This window comes from Oncorhynchus gorbuscha, linkage group LG05 (assembly GCF_021184085.1).
Source record: "Oncorhynchus gorbuscha isolate QuinsamMale2020 ecotype Even-year linkage group LG05, OgorEven_v1.0, whole genome shotgun sequence".
NCBI classification, from domain to species: domain Eukaryota; kingdom Metazoa; phylum Chordata; class Actinopteri; order Salmoniformes; family Salmonidae; genus Oncorhynchus; species Oncorhynchus gorbuscha.
Genome location: NC_060177.1, coordinates 62,405,017 through 62,424,647, shown reverse-complemented (window position 1 = coordinate 62,424,647; position 19,631 = coordinate 62,405,017). Strand labels below are relative to the sequence as shown.

Here is a 19,631-nt window from a genome sequence, read left to right as displayed (position 1 = left end):
TAGTAATGGTGAGTTGATGAGGCTCAGTAATAAGTCCTCATTTCATTAGTAATGGTGAGTTGATGAGGCTCAGTAATAAGTCCTCATTTCATTAGTAATGGTGAGTTGATGAGGCTCAGTAATAAGTACTCATTTCATTAGTAATGGTGAGTTGATGAGGCTCAGTAATAAGTCCTCATTTCATTAGTAATGGTGAGTTGATGAGGCTCAGTAATAAGTCCTCATGCATTAAACATATCATGTTATGCCACGCATCCTTTCCTCCAATACCATGTCCATTCTTGACAAAGTCCACAGAAGGTAAATCCTAAAATGATCAGATGATCTCATATGCAATGTAATGTGATGCTTGTTTTCCCCCCCTTGATTCAAGTGGTGTTGCCATAACAGCAATAATTCATTTCAAATGTTCAACTTTTCTTCATCGAAGTGGTGATGTCTCAATTAACACAAATCAACTAAAAATAAGTACCAGGTATACAGTAAAATTGACTTTCGGTTTATGTCTTACTCCTTTTTAGATCAACTGCAGTCGCATTATAAATGCAATAGAAGAGGCTTTTATTACGTACTTATTTTTTTCAATGGTTTTCTACTGAAAATGATTAGGGAAATGAATAAAAGTAGAATAAATAATATATTTTAGATTAATAATATGGTTTCAGAATTGAAAACATTGTTTTATGACAATAGTGCACGACTGGTTATGTAAACATAGGGTGGTGAATTTGTAATGGTACTGTGTCTTTTTGCAGGGGGCTGTCATAGGACGGAAATGAATTATGTTGACATATGACTGAAAACAATGGTGAAAAGGTATGGTATGCAATGCAATGAAGAATCATGCACTGCAACAGAGGAGAGGAGCTCGAGCTGTACCTTTGAGCCCTCCTTGACAGGTATGCAGTGTGACTTGACAGCTCCGGTATTTCAATGATAAATGCAGTAGTCCTGGGACTCCCATTCACTAAACTCAAGAGTGTGTTGAGCTGATACTTCAAGGTCAAGTGAATAAGAAAGGAGCGGAACCACACAGTTCACTTGTTAGAAGCTGTTTGCCGTGATCTCAACCCTCAGACATTTGAGGTTCTTGATTCAATCCACAACAAAATCTCTCTTGGATTTATTTCATTAATTTTGTGAAGGTACACAGTATACAGGGTAGTGTATAGTATAGTGTAGTTCACTCAGTGGCATGACTTTTCCCAAAGGCTACATTGTAATCTTGATTTTATTTTGTGACGCAAAACCTCTTGGTGTTCCTTTCTGATAAACAACACTAAACCACTTTTGTTGTTATATTTTATGATGACTGTATGATCCAATAACAGTTTTCAATTTTTGTTGCAATTTATCTCAAGAGTTTTGACAGAATTAGAGAGGCTATATGGAACTTCATGCTCTGGGAATGCTGTTGAGCCAAAAGGGGTTCCCTTCAGTTTTCATTAGAGGCTGTACAGTACCTTTATTTTGTAACTAATAAAAGCACATAATATTTTCTTTTAGGCTAACAGGGCTTTTGCTCATGGGCATGGATGAGCCCCTTTTTGTCTAATGAGTTCATTTCTGGAGAATATCTGTCCATTTAGGGGACCCCCTTTGGCTCAAAAGCACCCCTAGAGGCAAAGATTCTGTATAGTCTTTTTAAATGTGTCAATGTTATACTTACAATGAATTAAGATAACATTTAGTTATTATGTCTTGGTTCATATTGCACCACCACAGTTTGTGTGACCTACACCCTCACCAACATGTGGAGCTCTCTGACAAGTTTGCACAGAGATACTCTTCCCACACTTGCTATTCTGGAGTGCTTGCATGATGGTGACATTTCATTAAAACCTGTCTTATATGAATGGTGGGTATATAGATGATGATTAAATGTTGTTGCCCAAGAATTAGGAATTTGACTACTAGAATACTATTTAATAGGATCTCTATGGTTGCAACCTTGCATCCAGCTCAACAACTTGTCTGCTGCCATAGCAACTGCAGGGGAGCGCTGAGCAGTGCTGCCTGCTTGTGCTATGGATGTCACCCGTAGCAACGACCAATCAGAAGTTTATATACTTTCAGAGATCTGTATATAATGAAGAGATGCTCATGTCTCTGCCCTAACAATTGGAGTAATTGTCCCAAAGGCGAAAAGCTTAGGTCCAAAATAAGCCCATAGAAATGCATAAGGATTATTTCGGACAGATTTTGGGGAGAGTGAAACCTCTCGCTTCGCCTCTTCCTCTATGTCCTTTGTAGAAGTACATGAAGGGATGTGGTGGGTGGGCTTTCAGGACCATGCATCGGCCAGCAATAGGTCACCCTGGTCGTCAGTCGCATTCAAACACAGCGTTGATTGGTCGATGAGGTTTACTTCCAATATTATAAACATGTCTACTGCTTGCCTACCCTATGAGGCAAGGCTTGGTAGGGACGACCATACATAGCATAGCCCTGAGAAGCGAAGAGTCAGTGCAATTCATTATCAGTTCTGTATCAAACTATATAAAACTCTGCTAAGCCTTTTGTTTTGTGTGTTACACTCCAATTTTTTATTATGTGTGGAGAATGACGGCATTTTGGTGCACGTGCACGGGTAAGGCATACGACAAGTGGGACTCCACCGTTATTTCATCATTATAATAACAATCTCAAGCACTGCTCTAGCATTTTATTTTCGGGGTTCCAGAGAGAAGTGACAAGAATATAGACCCCTCCTTTGAAGGGCGGAGCGTGCATTTTTATTCCGATTGAGTATTTTTTTGCTCTGACACGTCTGCACTGAGTGAGTGGCATTGGCACACTGTCAATCGCTCACTACCGCTGCCATCAAACAACATAAAGCACACAGGCAGAAGCTCGGGCTCATAAATTTCAGCAGGCAGATATTTTTGCGCATCGCTTTAAAGCGTGTAGCCTAATTAATTTCTCGCTGTTATTTTTTCTATAATTTTTCCACTAACGCTATTAACTTTTTCTACATTTCATATTTTTATTTTTACATTTGGCTACCAATGCCGCTAATGATTTATTTAATTTGCAGTTATCTTGGAAATAATTGCTATACATTTACAGGTAGAAGGTACTCATTTACTACCTAAGTGTTGTATTTTGTTTTTAATTGTTGTTGTTTTTTCATTCACTTGCTCATTGCTTTATTTCACTTTGGATATTTTTCGCGCTCACAATAATGTGGATTTGAACATTTACAAGAGGAATTGCAAGAGGAAACATAATCAAAAGAAGACCGCTAATAAATGAGAGATCAGCAAGGATCAGCAATACCCAACACGTCAAATCTAAAGAGAAAGACGAATTGACAAGAGGACTCGTGCAGGATAAGAGGGACAGCAGCTGTCATTTTGACAAAGAAGTTTTGAAGAATTATAGCTTATGCATTTTCGGACACAAACATTCATAACTACACACACTTCGGACCGTAAATAAACAAGATAATAAGAAAGTGATTACATGGACACGCGATATTGATACCATCACTGGTACTCACCTATTTATTTTTTCTTATACGCGTAAGCGCAATATCACCAATATTCAGCTCCTTAACGCAACACATGTACTAGTAGTTTTTGTATGTGAGTTTTTCAAGCTAAATTTCCGTTTGTGTGGCTTAGTGCATTGATTCTGTTGCGGCTGACTATGGACGAACAAGCCCGGATCATGCAGGCTCTCGGCGGTGTCAGCTTGGCTGGCCACTCCGTACAAGGAGGCATGGGACTGCAGCCTCCACATGGACACGATGGGACAGATGATGGGCGAAAACAAGATATCGGTGACATTCTGCATCAAATAATGACCATTACTGACCAAAGTCTGGACGAGGCGCAAGCAAAGTTGGTTCATTTATATGTTTTCACTACAAAACACTTTACGCACCATTACGCACTATAGCTAATTAATGCCCATGTAATAACAGGTAGCTAGGCTATAAAATGCTGCTCCATACCTGAAACCCACGGACAATTAGTTGCAGGGACCAATGTATATTACAAGGTTAACACCTGTCATCCAGTAATTCTAACAGTTTTGACACTTGCATCTTTGCCTTGTGTGGAGTCTACATAAACTTTTAGGGGAAAGTGCAGGCTATATATTTCATTTACATATAATGTTGCGTATTGGCAGGCTGGGCTATTGTAAACATTGACTGATGCGTATTTGTAGAATAATGTGTTTCACAGTAACTCATGATGTTTTAAAATAATCCTAATTTAATTCCATAGCAAGTTATTTTCCATTAGTAACAATTTTGAATGTACACTCTTGAGTAGTTTCAATTGTGCATTTTCAACAAATCAACTTTTTTTAAACTAACTTTGAAGTCATACAGAATAGTTAGTATTTCAACAAACAATGCATCCATTGTCATTCGTGTTGACAAATAACTCTTTATGTTACAACTTTGATATGCATGTCAACATTACCTACAGATCCTCCATGTGCAAAGTGAGCAAGACCTCGAAGTTATTGTAAAGAGCAAGGACATTTCAGTAATTTCTTAAAAGTTTTAACAACTGTGGTGTTATAGTGACTATATTTCAATGTTGGTTCTTGTCTCAAACTGAAACAGGAAACATGGACTGAACTGCCACAGAATGAAACCTGCACTCTTCAGCGTCCTCTGCGAGATCAAAGAGAAAACTGGTAAGATTTCACATGCATTAAAGTGTAGGAATAAACAACACGAGGACTGTAATAATAGGAAACATTGCGGAACCACAACGCATTTGCACACCGCCATCTTTATTTTCCTCTAGGCAGCCTTATCCGATGTTATCAAGCGGGAGACAGAATCAGCTCCGCAACGGAGCAAATTTGTAACGGGAAAATGTAGGCTATGGTTTCACCCGTTGAGAAGCATCCATACCCCACAAAAAAATTGTATTATGTGCTCTCACGTATAAATTGATAGTGGGTTGTTATTCGGTGGTTTCATTGCCGTGGAATGGACAAGCTGGCAACCTGCACATGTTTACGCTGTGCGTCACATTCTCCCGTTTCGCACAAATAAAGGACATTCACCGGCTTTGGTGTTTTTAGGCTACACCACACAGCTCCCATTATGTGAGCTGCATCTCAACTATACGTCGTTGTGTTTTTATTAACATTGAAAGTATAGCCTACAGTGATTATCCCTGTTTTCACTATTTAAATTAATCCGAAAATGTGTCAGTTATAATGTAATCTCCTGCACAATGAGGTTTTCTGACCACAGGATCACTATTGACATTATTAGCGCCAGTCTATCTAACCGTTGTTGCCATCTGTAACGCACATACAGCATTCATTGGATCAATAAAGTCAGACGTTTCTAACGTGACAAGCTAAGTGCAATGAAACGGTGTAAAGTATATATACCAACACATACAAATATTTGCCAGGCATTCGTGGACAGTCTTTAGAACCCGTCTCTGCACATCATTTGACTTTCCTAATACAAATGGGTAGCATACAAATTAGTAATTGTATTAGGGTTCACACATTGTTAGAAAGTAGGACATGATTTACGATTTTAATTATTATGTTTAATTCATTTTAAGTATATATTTTTTTATATTATATTTGTTTGGTCATCTTAGTAGCCTTCTGTAAGATGTTGTGTAAAACACGAAAGGGGAAACAAGTGCCCCCCAAACAGCAACATTGTGTGTGTGTCCACTGTGTGAGTGAGTTTGTGCATGTGCAAGCGAGTGAGTGACAATTGTGGCACCATGCGACTTTAGGATCACCTTTTTCAAACTCTAACCATAATAAATCCACAAACGAATAGGTTGCTAAAAGTGGGTTAACCTGTCTTGTGCACCTTTCTTGTGTGTTGCGATGCCATGCAATCCTGACCTCACAGCAAATGCAGCAAATCAAATATGATACACTGATAGCACAGTATTTTATCATAATGCGCCTTTTAATTTCTGTTGCTTACCCAAGGTCGAGTGGGCCTGTAGGTTTTGGTGAAAGGAAAATGCTCATAAGAAGCCACAAACACCACAGCCAATGATGTGATGCTTTTGTTAGGACAGGTTGCCAGTCATTCCAAGGCCAGATGGATATCGTATGAACCTAATACAAATAATATAACATTTGGATATGACAAAAAAATACTAAGGATTTTATTTTAAGGTCTTTTTCATGGATAGGATTCCTCTCACAATTTTTATGAGCCAAAAGGAGGTTACTGCTAGTCAACTTCTCACATATATACCTATTACAAAAATGTGTTTGCACTGCAATGTAAAACACAAATACAAGTTTTCAGTATTGTAGGTGTATATGAAACATATACAAAATATTGCAATTCATTATTATTGTTAAAGTGTGTGTGGCTTGTTTTTTTGGGCCAATACCCTATACAGTCTAATAGGAAGAGGTTCTTATTCTTGCCCAAAATATTGAACTTTATTAAATACATTTAATATAAAATGTCCTTTTCATTTTAAAGATTTCAAGTTGTGGAAATATACTTACTCTTGCTAGTGAATATTTGATCTATTTGGTATGTTTGATACCAATGGCAAAGTTGCATTAGTTAATGACTACAAGAGACAATACATCAGATTACAAGAGTGATGTAAGCATTTGGCATTTTCCCCTACATGCCGGTCAGGTCTAAGTTTTGTATATTGGTGTCTGTAGAGAGAGAGAGAGAGTGATGACAGCTGTCAAATACCGGTAAACTCTTAAACCCATTTTAAAACATAGGAAAGTGGCCTATCATACAAAAAAACTTAAATGACATTCACTTGCTACTGCTTCAAAATAGTGATGGCTTGCCAGATTTGTGGCCTTTGTGGGGCTAATAATAAGCAGAAGTGACTTGGGGAAGACCATAAAACTTAATGAACTTCTTGGCCACAGGAGGTGTCCACAGGGGCAAGAGAAGGGCCCGCTTGGCTGCCTTGCCTACTTGAGGCATTCTTTATGCCTGTCGAAAAGGAAGAGGGAAAGCGAGCGAGCGATCGTATAAGAAAAAGGGACAAAGTGATCACTGGATGGTTTAGTTCGATGTAATAGTGTGTGAGCGACTGTGCATACAGTATTGTGTATGCTTCTGTGTGTGCATCATAGATGAATCCATGCATCAATATAAACACACACACACAATATGTATGTTTCCCTATACGCTTTCAGATCTAAACCCCACCTGTAGAACTCAAATCTCCATGGGCACATATTGGATTACTTTTTACATATTTATATTTCATATTACATTAAAGATCTAATTAAATATGCATGAGGAATAGGGTCTCCAAGTGTGCAAATTATTTAAATGAGCTTGTTTACCAGCTCAGTTGTTGTAATCTTCTTTAATCCCTTTGATGGCCTTTGTTTCAATGTATTTTTCCACGAAACAATATTCTTCTGTTCTACATTGTTTGAGCACTCAATTTAGAAATGGCTGTGTAATAATGCTTCTTCTGGTTGTACATGTTCTCTATCCCAGTCCCTCTGATCAGTGTGTGTTTTGTGTGCCGTTTGGCTTTTGGAAGTAGCTGTAAAGTTATTGTTTTTACTTTTATGAATTTAAATCCACTTCCTGTTCTGAATTGAGACGTGCCTCAAAATGCAGAGGTGTGTGTGTGTTTAGCTTCTTTGCAGTTTTGTCTACATCTTATATGTATGAAAACATTTAACAGGTGGACATTCAGTGCCTTCATTTGATTATACTTTATCAATAGATACATAATGCAATTCAATGCAATTAGTTTGCTAAGATATTTTGTCGTAAATCAAAGGAGAGAGCAATGTTCGGAAATATAAAATGCTCATTATTATTCTTGGATCACACTGTATCAAGCATAAATAAAAACAGGCTAAATCAAACCAGAAGTGTTTGTATTGTAGCCATGTAAACAATGACAGCAAACATACGTATTTACATCTGTTTAAAGAGTGAATGGATGATGTGTGTATCTGTCTTGAGTGTGTGTGTATCTGTGTGTGTGTGTGTGTGTGTGTGTGTGTGTGTGTGAGTGTGTATCTGTGTGAGTGTGCGTGTGGTTAACATGTGGTTTGGAGTCACAGCCTCCCCCCTCTTAGCCATTGACAGAGCTCAGCTGGTCTGGTGGCCTTCTTGACCGGGTTGTTTTCCTTTCCCACTGTGGGCCATTCACATGCCCCTGTGAATCTTTGCCCCTTTCATGTCTGTTCAAGTGGCACACAATCCCAATGTCATTTAACCATGCAATGATCCCATCCGGTGAAAATCATTTCCAACCATGAATTTGACAGCAGTGCAACAAACAAACACGGCTTTAATTATTTGATGTTTAAAGTATGTGCTTCAAAACTGAGCAGAAAATGTATTTTTGGGAGAAAAGTAGAGTAGTTGTATCAAGGCTCTCTTAAACAGCTCCAGTGGAAACATGTGAAACAGTACCTGATATATATCTAGAATCTTTACATTAATATCCATGTAGGAAATACGACGGCCATTTCAACCTGTGTGGAGAATTAATGTATGTATGCCTCCCACTTAGAATCTCAGAAACTCACCAGGGACTTCGGTGCATGGCGTCAAGGGCGGGGGGTTAAGTTAAATCTATTTTTCCGCTTGGGTCAGTAGCCCGTGTTGTGTGGTTGGGAAAGAGAGAGGGATGCACTTGACTGGTAAACAGACAGATGGGTTTTGCAATGCAAGGCTGTTTGTAGTGTTCGGAGGATTTTTGGCACTCTTATTGTAGACCTAGAGCAGATTTGCTCATTGCTAAGACCCTAGAAGTATTAATTCACTTTGATATGCTAATTAGAGGGCATTATGGAAGAAATGAGATTAAGTGGCAGCATGAAGTCATTTACTTGTCAGTAAATTGAGTGTTTTTAGCAGGAGGGGTTTGTTTTTTCACTTTCTCTTGGTTTTGCATTTCAATGAGCTGAATGTGAGATATTGCTAAAACTACTAGAATTCTGTGCCCTTTTGCCCATTTTGTTTTTTCTCTCTCATCATGTTCGACAATAGCAATCTGCAAAAGATCACACAGGTTTGTTCTTCAACATTACTTTTTTCCACACCTCTTCTGAATTGTGCCCAGCATGTCAGGGGCAGAAAAAGAAAAGTAAACTCTAAAAAGATAAGTATGCTGTCATTTCTTTCTGCCATAGGAAGAACTACAGTGCATTGTGGAGGGAGATCTCAGTGCTAATCAGATGTGCTGGGTTTGTTTCTCTTGCTCTCCTTTCCCCTCTCTCTCGCCCTGGAAGAGAGGCTTTCAGCAGCAGCGGGTGCAGCAAGAATAACAACGGTGAAAGATTACCTCCATATGGTATTTCTGACCAGGAAAGGAGAGGTTCTGCAGCAGGACTCCTCTTTGATGTGAGGTTTAATCAATAGAAAGAGATTACAGAAAACTATTACAATCTAAATCACAGCGCGCCACTGAGAGGCTTAGTCCTCTTCACAGCTCTCTCAGCTGCACTGCACTCCCCCTGGCTGCTTATTGACCTGTTGTTTTCTTGACCTTTGACTCATCAAGTTCAGAAACGGGAGGTCTGGAGAGGTAAGAGAGTGCAGGAGGCTCAGGCTGATAGATACCCAGATCCAGTGTGTAGAGCAGAGGATTAGAGAGACTAGCTACAGACTAGGGAATGTCAGCATTGTGTTGGACAGCATTATGTTAGCCTCCTCACATTACTGAACACACTGCTGAACATGCTACAAAATGTGTCTGTTCATCTATGTGCACGCTGTGGTTATGAACACTGGACTGGCTGAATTAATTTCAGAGTGAGGTTGTAATTAACCACATGCAAGGCTGAGTAAAAGCATTACCTTGCGTAAATATTGTTAGGTTTTAGGGGTAAGCATTTCTCAAACCTTTAGGGGACATTAATTTCAAGGCTCTCTGACAGAGTTAATGAGCCACCTTATTCTAGTTTGGTGTTAATTTTACATCCCATTATTATTATTATTATTATTATTATTATTATTATTAATAGTAGTAGTAATATTTGTATTCATATTATTAGCATTTGTGTTAGATTGTTTTCTCAATGTAATAATAATACTAAGTTAATGATATCAGTATCCTTACCGTGGCCCAAGATCAAAAGTCAATATTTGTCAAGACTGCCTTGTTCTTTACCATTTGTTTTTTTCATAGTGTTGATTTGTGCACAATACCAGAGTCAATGTATGCCGGGGAACAGAAAGCTATTCAGCAGACAGACAATTGACTTTGGCTGCTTTTTGTTTGAGAGTGCCTCAGTGATGTGGCTGCAGTGACTAGATAGCGCTCGGCAGAATGGTTCTCTCACAGCTGGGTTCCTGGCCGTCTCAATGGCAGGGCCACTTGTGCTTCCTCTGCATCGGGCAGCGGGCAGGGGATTGGGAAGATGGGGCTGTTATCTAAGCAGCTCCCAAATTCCCTCCTTTCTCCTAACAACAGAGAAAAAAGAGCAAGCATATGACAAAGAGAGAATGGAGAAAAAGTAGGGTGCATATCAGTATCTATAGGGAGGGAAAATCTGTAATCTCATGCTTTCACATGCTCTGAGTATTTGTTGTATATTGTTATCCTGACTCCTACAGTAGCACCGGGATCTGATTCTGATCTGAACGAGGCGCTTTTGAACGATAATCCGCTGGTGCTGATGTCCCTCCATCTGTACAAATGCAGAACCTTGCACTTGCCTCTCTCGCTCCCATTTCTATAGCTGGAAGCGTTTTCTCTGGGCTCCTATGTGAACAACAGCCGATAATTGTTTTTTCCACATACGTTATGCAAATTAGTCTTTATGGCAAATGGCATAAGAATTAGCATCCTCCAACAATATTTTAGTAGGTTAATTGCGAAATTTCGAAATTGTACATCTGCGTTGTTAATTAGGCATGACAGAGGTGGTGAAATAGCTATCTTCAGGCGGTGGCAGCCAGGAAAGGCTGCTTGGGATGCAAAAGGGAAGGATTGATTGAAATTGAGGGGTTACAGCTGTAGGAGTGTGGCTGTCAAGGAATACTTCTTTGTGTCTGCCACACGTTTATTTCACACGTTTGACATCGGTAAAGCTTGGAGCATCATGGCCCTTGCTTGCTTTCTGTGCACTCTCCATTATCCTCAATGTTCTGGTGCCTCTCTCTGCTAACCAAACAGAGTATCCCACCTGAACCAACATGCTGCTGAAGCGTGATGAATAATAGAAAAGAAAATTAGAATAAATCTCTCAGATCCTCCTCAGCATTGTTCGTCCTCCATCAGGCAGAAAGGCTCCTCCCACATTGACCCAGTCTGGGTATCGATGACATTGTCTTATATTTGCTAATCTCATTTAATAAATGTGGTCCCTGCACCCCCACCCCCAACTCTTTCGATGAGCTCATGTTTAATTTAAGTACCTTCTATCTCAGATCCCTCGGTTTGCTCCATTCTTTGTCATTCAAGAAAACACAGTGAATATGAACATATAGAATATTAACTCATAGCCACAATTCTGGTATTGTAATTTCATTGGAGTTGATCAATTCAGTTGGCTTAAATTTTTTAATTAAAAAAAAAATGGGAATATGTTTGTTTTACGTGTGAGTTACTCGAGATGTTCAATCCCTGCAGAATATATAATTTATTTTTCTACACTATATATCCCTTGTGATCGTTGCGTAGCTAAGCCTCCCTCTCCAGGGGCCAGAGGTCATAATGTTTCCCCCTGTGGGCTACATGGTGCCCTTATGTTGATGGAGGAACTGAAATGTTGTAGATGTTTTAGGGGCACAGCAACATGGAGGAGGTAGCTTGTTCTCTATCAGGGCCCCGGCATCTGTTAGCATGGCATCTCCTCTAATATATTGCCGTGGCTGCGCGCTCTACAGACCAGAAAGAGGCCGGCTGATGAATTCGATATCACCTTTGACTCGGCAGCTATTCTTTGCAGGTTAACCAAATTGTGCTCAGTATTGAAACATTACATTTTCATTTAAAGTGAATGTTCCACCAGCCACGCTGTTTTCAATATTTTATGCTTTTCCCCTGACATGTGTATATGAAATAAGTACAATTTGTGATGTGTTATCATCAATAATTTTGTCAGCAGGCGTAAAAGCTTAAAAAGCCATCCACCCACCACGGTGTTTATGTCTACAGCAAAATGTAAAATGACCATTTACCCCATGCAGACCTCGCTGGATGGTTCCTTTCAGATATAGATCTGACAGCGAGTATGTCTGTTAAATCAATTCATTTCATGTTTACTTAATGACATTTTCTCAATTATACATTGCTAGATTTGTGTCGGTAATATTCAGTTCAAGCCTATAAGGGACTAGTCTGAAAGTGTCTTATGGTGCGATAAGTGCTATTGATTCAGTAAGAGCTGATCACAGATCAGGTCAGGTAAACAGAGACACTGGACCATGGGGAAGACTGTTACACAGTTATAACAGTGATACAACTAAAGGTTTGGTTACCGGATGTTTCCTATAGAGTTTCTTTATCTGAGCCCAATCTAGGTCTTAATGTTTTAACGCAGCATCGTTAGATGGTGGAGCTATATTGCCATATAGCAGTTATTAGTGTAAAGATGGAGAGACTGGTCTGCTGTCAGTAATGATACTGCTATTTATAGGTCCCCATTTCATTAGCTCCAGTGTTTCAGGGAAGAGATTTTCTCATGGGGCAATAGATGCCTGATGTTAATTTACTCTCCATACACATTACATGTGGACAACCAACATGCTATAATGGTTTTTAGTACAGAGGTGCACCGCTGCTGTTCATAGGAAATATATTTTGATGATGCTATTTGTTTTGGGGTTTATCTATTTTATGATTGGCCGTTTGTTTTCTTCGTTATACGATGAATATAATACTATCCATCTAATACAGTAACATGTATAGTGAATGGAACTCTTACAGGTGATCAGTTTTTCTCTCAGAGAAGTGTTGGCATTTTCAGATGTAAACTATTAGATTTACAGATTTTATTTGAGCATTTATAACAGTACAACATTGCAAGGCTGCTACCGTGTTCAAGTCATTATCAGTGTTATCACACACATGCTCTACCATGTCGAATAACAACGTGTGACTGTAGTCCGTTGTCTCCCTTGCGGTACCATATATTTAACTTCCCAAAAGGTGCTTTCTAAAGTTCTCTCCTTATTTGTTCAGCTGAAATGAAGACTCCTTTCCATTGTTCCACAAGCCATTGTTCCACATGTTTCACACATTAGAATGATATATTGAAGGCCGAAATGGGAAAAAGACTGCAATGCAATGAAAATTTAATCAGCGTCTTCTGCTGCTGCTTTAATAAGGCAAATAATTCTTATGGCTGCTGTGTTAAGATTTCTAATATTTAATTCATAACAAACCTTGCAGTATTCTGCTGCTGCCCTAACAAGCCCCACTCTGCTGCCTGCCAAAAGGCAACCATAAAAATGTAAAAGCAGATGTAAATGTCTAACGACAACTGGATGAGCAGCTTTGAAGTCATCAATAAATACTATACTGCCTTACATTATACTATTAAAATGGGGCAGAGATTGTCTATTTTTACTCAACGTTAAGATAATGATAGAAAAAGTGAAAATATATGTTGAAGGTCAGATGAAAACAATTCCATGATGGGGCTGTATTTGTTTTAAAGGCAACATATTGGTTCCTGGTGTTGAACACACAGAGAAACCTTCTATTATTGAGTGATCCAGATTTACTATCTCTACTCCTAGAACAATACACAAGGGACTGAAATCCCCTTCCTCTTCTCGCGTCATATTTACTCAAGCAAGGGTTGGTGAATGTATAAGCCTACTCTAAATGTATCTTTCTTTTTCTTCACCTAAGCCCTTGAAGTTCATTTTTGTGGGCCGAAGCAATGGAAAGATGGCAAGTGGCCAACGACTAGGTTCTGGCTCATGTTACAGTGAAACGGCGGGTCCTGTTTTCGTCTCTTGGTGAAATGGCTTAATTGGTGTCAGAGCCCCAGGGATAAAGGCCTCTTGCTCTGAAACATAGCCACACCGGGCCTGTATTCCCTCAGCCAGGACGAGCGGGTAACGCCTGGTGGTGAATGAGGACTGAGCCGTGCCATAACAATACGCAATGATGTTTGGGATGACAGAAATTAATACGCTCTTGCTCCCAGAAAGCCATGATTAATGACGGCGAGCAGGGGAACGCTGTCCCTCCTTTTACTCCACATTGACGGGCATTGAAAAGCGAAAAAGGCTGGCTTCTCTTCCCTTTAGAAAGTGGAGGTCACCCAGAGTACATTACTGCTATTTTTCTCTCCCTTTTTTTCCGGTGGGAGATTGGATGGTTCCTCCTAATGAATTTAGGATGGGTCCGCTCCCCAGATTTGTGAGCTGGTATCCTGTCCACTAGCATGCTGTTGGGAGTACTCAGTCTTTCCTGGAGTTATGGCTGTTAGGAAGTACATGGGAAAGGAAAAGCACCTACTGATATATGGAATTACTTATGTTACAACATAACAGGTATTGACTGATGTTTGCTTGATTTGTTTAACAGGCGTCCCTAATATCGTCACTACATGTCTATAGATATTATAACACAGTTAATGGCATGTTGGCAACCTAGATCCATGTATCAATATGATCGATCATGTCTGTACACTTGGAAAAGGACAGCAAACAAAAAAAAGATATATTCGATGTTGTAAAGAAAGGATGATGACAATGTGCTTTTTCATAGTAAGTGTGTTTTGGGATATTAACAACAGTCGTTTGAACATCTTAAACATTGAGGATTTTCTGAAAGTGAAAGATTCGGGAGCCCATGTGTGAACACACTGAGCTGATGTGCAGTAGCCATGATATGAGTGTCTGTTGTGTCCTAGCAGCAGACACATTAATATTTAATCCTGTGTGCCACAGACATCCCCAGAGCATTCTGTTCAGGCCTTACTTTCACTAATGTCTTTTCCACCTTCCCAGGTATTTCATTTCTACGTAATGGAGAATTAAAGCATGCATTAGGATGATACCAGGCACCTTGTAAGGGATTTCTAAGGTCATTTCTCTCTGCACATTGCAGTGAAAATTCTAAAAGCAAGTTTTGCCAATGGACATTCTGCTGACACGGTGTATTTCCCTCACTCCTGCTTCTCAAATAAGCACTAGCTCTGTCAGAATGATTGATACATATTTAGGTAGCACTTTCTTTCTCGTAGCACTGTATGCGAGCAGCAGAGAAGTCAAAGTTTTAAACAGTGAATCAGAAAGCCTCATAAGGGTCTCTCTCTGCTCTCAGACGGGTGCGTAGGAAGACACTGTCAGCTTTGGTTTGGCTTGTCAGTGATTTGAATAGTTACTATCTCACCATTCGTCATTTCAATTGTTTCCTGTGTATGAAGGCTCAAAGCTCCCATCAACAAAATCTCACAATATCACTGAATCAGCATAGTTGCAAGGGTTTGTTTACTATTTAAACCTCTAGAGTTTTACTACATATAGTGAGTTGTGTCAGTCTGTACTGTATATGTAATGCCCTCAATTTGCTTTCGGTCTTTTAATACAATTATGCAAAGTGATAGGCCTCCCATGCAAATGTGCACATAGCTGGGTTGGAACAGAAGGCGTGGTTCCCCACATTCTCTAAATAATGAAAAATATCCCCTAACGTAGTGTGTGTGTGTTTTTGTGTGGGTCGGCCGACCCGTCAGGTCCTGGAGTGAAGGCTGGGTTCGAGGGCGCCTGGTACCTCCGTCTGTAAGTATGCCGAGCACGGCCTGGCCTCTCCCGGGTGCTGATGGAGAGCATGGAGTGGAAGAGTTAATTTATTTAATGACTGAGTGTCTTTTATCTCCCGAGCCCTGATTAGAATCCATGCTTGATGAGGGAAGGGATAGAGTGGTGTGCACCAGCCTCACGCACTTAGACCCACGGACTCCGATTCCTCCATCCTTTCTCCTCCCCACCTCCACTCTATCCGTCTCCTCCGCTTTCTCCAGTAAAGGTCAGACACTAGGGTTAAGGAAAAATCATGCTATAGAGTCAGATATTTTGCAATTATTATCTGTACGCCTTTGATAATTGTGTAGCCTACCTTGTATATGATTTAGCATGGTGAGCTAAAGGGAGCTATCCTGGGAAATCCGAGTGAGGAGTAACGTTACATTGTAATTGTGATTAGTTGTGTGTGGCATGGGGCGTGATAAAGATGAAGGGCTGTGGAGCTAGCTGTATGAACGTGGGAAAGCCAAACAGTGTGTGTCACTTTGGCAGCAGTGGCTGTCAGCAGTGGGGAGCTGCTGTTGTAAAAACCATGACCTCGCTCTCTGCCAGCATGCCTCTTGTGGAGCCAAAGCACTGCCCTGCAGATCTGGGCCAGTGGTGGGACGGAATGCAAAAAACACAGAGGACAGTGGAAATAAGTTCTAAAACCCTAATTGTGAACGGGTAGAAGTAATGACATACTTCTCTGAGCTATCATGACCAGAGAGGTGAGAGAGAGTGGGAGAGAGGTGAGAGAGAGGGGGAGAGAGGTGAGAGAGAGGGGGAGAGAAGTGGCGCAGAGCGAGAAAATACTCCCTGCTTCTAACATTTCCATAAGCCATCATCAGTAATGCAACAGCAACCTCACAAACCAGAAATGATTTCTTCAGGCATTTCTGTCAAGTCTTATTCAAATAACACCAGCCTCACATTTGAATAACAGGCGACATTTTGAATTAATTAATCAGACAAGATAGTCTAGGCCTCTTCTCATTAGTCTACGGGTCAGGCTGGGGAAGATATATGCGCTGGAGATGATATACTTCTCTTTAATAGTGATTTATGGAGATTTTGGATTGCGCTCGATTTGTCAAAGGGCCTGGTAGCAGAAGAAAATAGGACAGTACATATTTCATTACCTAATCCTTGATTGATTCCATGATGCTAAAAGATATAATGCTTTTGTTTAGATGCATGGAAATCTCTTGTTGAGGCTGCAACCCAACATCGAGAGCAGAAACACAAACGCAAACGCACACACACACACACACACACACACACACACACACACACACACACACACACACACACACACACACACACACACACACACACACACACACACACACACACACACACACACACACACACACACACACACACACACACACACACACACACACACACTCATTTTAATCTCCTCATAGACCTTTCCCATTTTACTTTTCCTATGCAATTAAGCGAGGGCTGTAAATTATAACTGTGCAGTACTTTAATTATCACAGTGTAAAAATAGAGTTCTTATCTTTGAGAGGATTTCATTAACTTACTGATTATCCGGTGTGTGCTAAATTTGTTCTTCCAGAATAATACGAGGAATTGTATTTACATTATGTAGTCGGTATGTAGTAGGTATGTACTGACACAGCCAGCCTTGGGCTATTCTGGCTAGTGAAATATAAGCACCTATTGTAAAATAGAGACAACATATTCATGTCAGTTCCCAAGTCAATAAGATTCTTGACATTTGCTGACAGCTTGGTGTTAAACTATTTTGGCTTTGAAGTTGTTTCCGTACTGTACTGTAATGTAATGTAAGTTTAATATTTACTATAGGTGTGAATCCAATACATAACAGTTTTATGACATGCTCTCTTTCTTGTTATTTCCTGGCCACAACAACATGATGTATTTCTTTCATTCATGAATATGTTTGTTATCCACCGTGGAGTCAATTATGGTCAACCCACTCTTGTTTATTGCTCTTAGAAACGAGTGTTTGTGGTTGCAGATTGAAGTACAGCAATGCTTTAGCTGTCTGTATATGTCTGTGAGTGTGTGTGTGTGTTCCTGTTAGCTTGCTTTGGGCCGGTGGTATTAACACTGTGTGAGAGGATGAGGCTGCGGATGAGGCTGCGGTAGGATCTGTTCATAATTCTCTACTTGGGCATGACTTTGCAAGCGTGTAATTGGGCATAGGCCTAAACTTATCAGGGTAAAGGCTGTTTGTACAACCCGGAGGTGCAGAGAGACTGCTGATCTCCACCTGCTAGAACTCCTTAATAATACTGACTATTCAACAGCGACTGAGGTTATAACACACAAGCATTGTTATTGATTATTGTCTGATTGCCTTACATTGGTGGAATGTGTCAGTGTGTCTTTGACTCGGTTCATTTTGCACAAATCAGTCATTTTGGTGGTTTCGATGGTTGAATATAAGACATATCCCGGGATCTGGGTTGTGAATAAGGAATTAAAAACGTGTCACCCCCTCACTGGCCATTTGGCTAATATGGCAGGACTTGTGACAGCACTATGTGTGTGTCAGAATGGTACGAGCTGTTGCCATTCTGGTGTGCGGACAGCCAACACAATATGCACCACCGTTGTGACGAAACATTCAAATAAATTGCTGTCACCCTGCTGAAACACCAAGTGCAGAGATTTCCATCTGACGTGTGGAAGACCCAGACATGCAGTCGTGACAAGTAACGCTGGAGCACCTGTGAGAGACTGACGATAAAAATCAGGATATGCCTGATCCTCGGCATAACAATACCTACCATTACTTGATATTATTACTCTTCCTTAAGAGAGAGCTCAAGATGGAGAGATATTTGAAACGTGGCAGCGTTTTTAAAGCCTGGGTAATGAATACACGCATGCTTTTTATTTTTTATTTTACTGCACAATTCATTATACAGTAAAATGCAGGACTGCTGATATTTAACTGTCAATTCTCTTTGCATTATAAATACATTTAAACTCCCCTTTCTGAAAGATGAGTATGTTCTTTGAATAGCAAAATTGGGAACGATAGGTTTACTTTTTGCACAATTCTGATTGTGATTTCTAAACATGATGATGTTTCACCCATAGGCCTCCAGTGCTTTAAAAATTTACACTGCAACATTTTAGTCAACTTTAGAATGAGAAAAAGCTCTGCTGAAAACCAGAGGACACATTGTAAAATCTGCGATCCATTCTCCACTGCATTGTTATATTCTACCTTATAGGTTGTTAATGAGGAATAGGCCCTCATTATGAGTTTAAGGATGAGAGAGGAAAGCTTTTAATTAATGATATGTAAATGGTTCTGAATTGATTATGTTAGAATATCAAGAGAGATGGGTAGAAGCTGTGGTGTAATATATTTTAATTAAGAATTAATTAAAAATGATGGCAATTTTATAGAGCCTCACAGAAAATAGTGGAATTTACTCTCTGTCAGAAGTAAATTAGCCTTTGATTAAATAAACGAGCACATACTGTATTTATAGAAGAGTTATTTTTAAACTTTGCCAGGAAGAATTACACAGTTTTCCAAAAATAATTAGCACTATGTCAGTGGTCGACCAATAACTGAGTTTGCCGTGGGTTAATTGTGATTTATCCCAATTATAATGTATTAGATTTCCTTGATTTGTGTCAGCTGAAGTTTATGGATCAATAAAGCTGTATTTCATTTAATGTACTTAGTGCCTGAAATTAGATTGGACATAATGAAAGCAATTGAAGTGCATAGAACTGCATCACACAAAACATTGTATATTTATTACATACTGTATATGTATATACTTATCATATATGACAAGTCAATTGTAAACCACAAAGATATCAATACATTTTTTGAAGAATCATACAATTTCTCAAAAAATATTACTTGTGACTAGTGTGAGACCCTAGTTAACCTGTATAATAGTGATCTATTCTTTGGAGAAAAAAAAATATATAT

At 39.6% G+C, this 19,631-nt stretch overlaps 1 protein-coding gene across 8 annotated transcripts in view; it reads left to right on the top strand.

Annotated features, from left to right (window-relative positions):
* Positions 1–2,421: 2,421 nt before the first annotated feature.
* Positions 2,422–19,631, top strand: part of LOC124036254 (pre-B-cell leukemia transcription factor 3-like) — a 75,930-nt gene continuing 58,720 nt past the window's right edge. For 3 of the 8 annotated variants that reach the window (XM_046350571.1, XM_046350567.1, XM_046350565.1), the window contains exons 1-2: positions 2,424–3,845; positions 4,583–4,656. In XM_046350571.1, coding sequence (XP_046206527.1) covers positions 3,652–3,845; positions 4,583–4,656 — 268 coding nt within the window. In that variant the 5' untranslated portion in view covers positions 2,424–3,651. Of the gene's footprint in view, positions 3,846–4,576; positions 4,657–19,631 lie in introns of all 8 variants that reach the window. The other 5 variants (XM_046350566.1, XM_046350564.1, XM_046350570.1 and 2 more) reach the window with 3 other exon arrangements.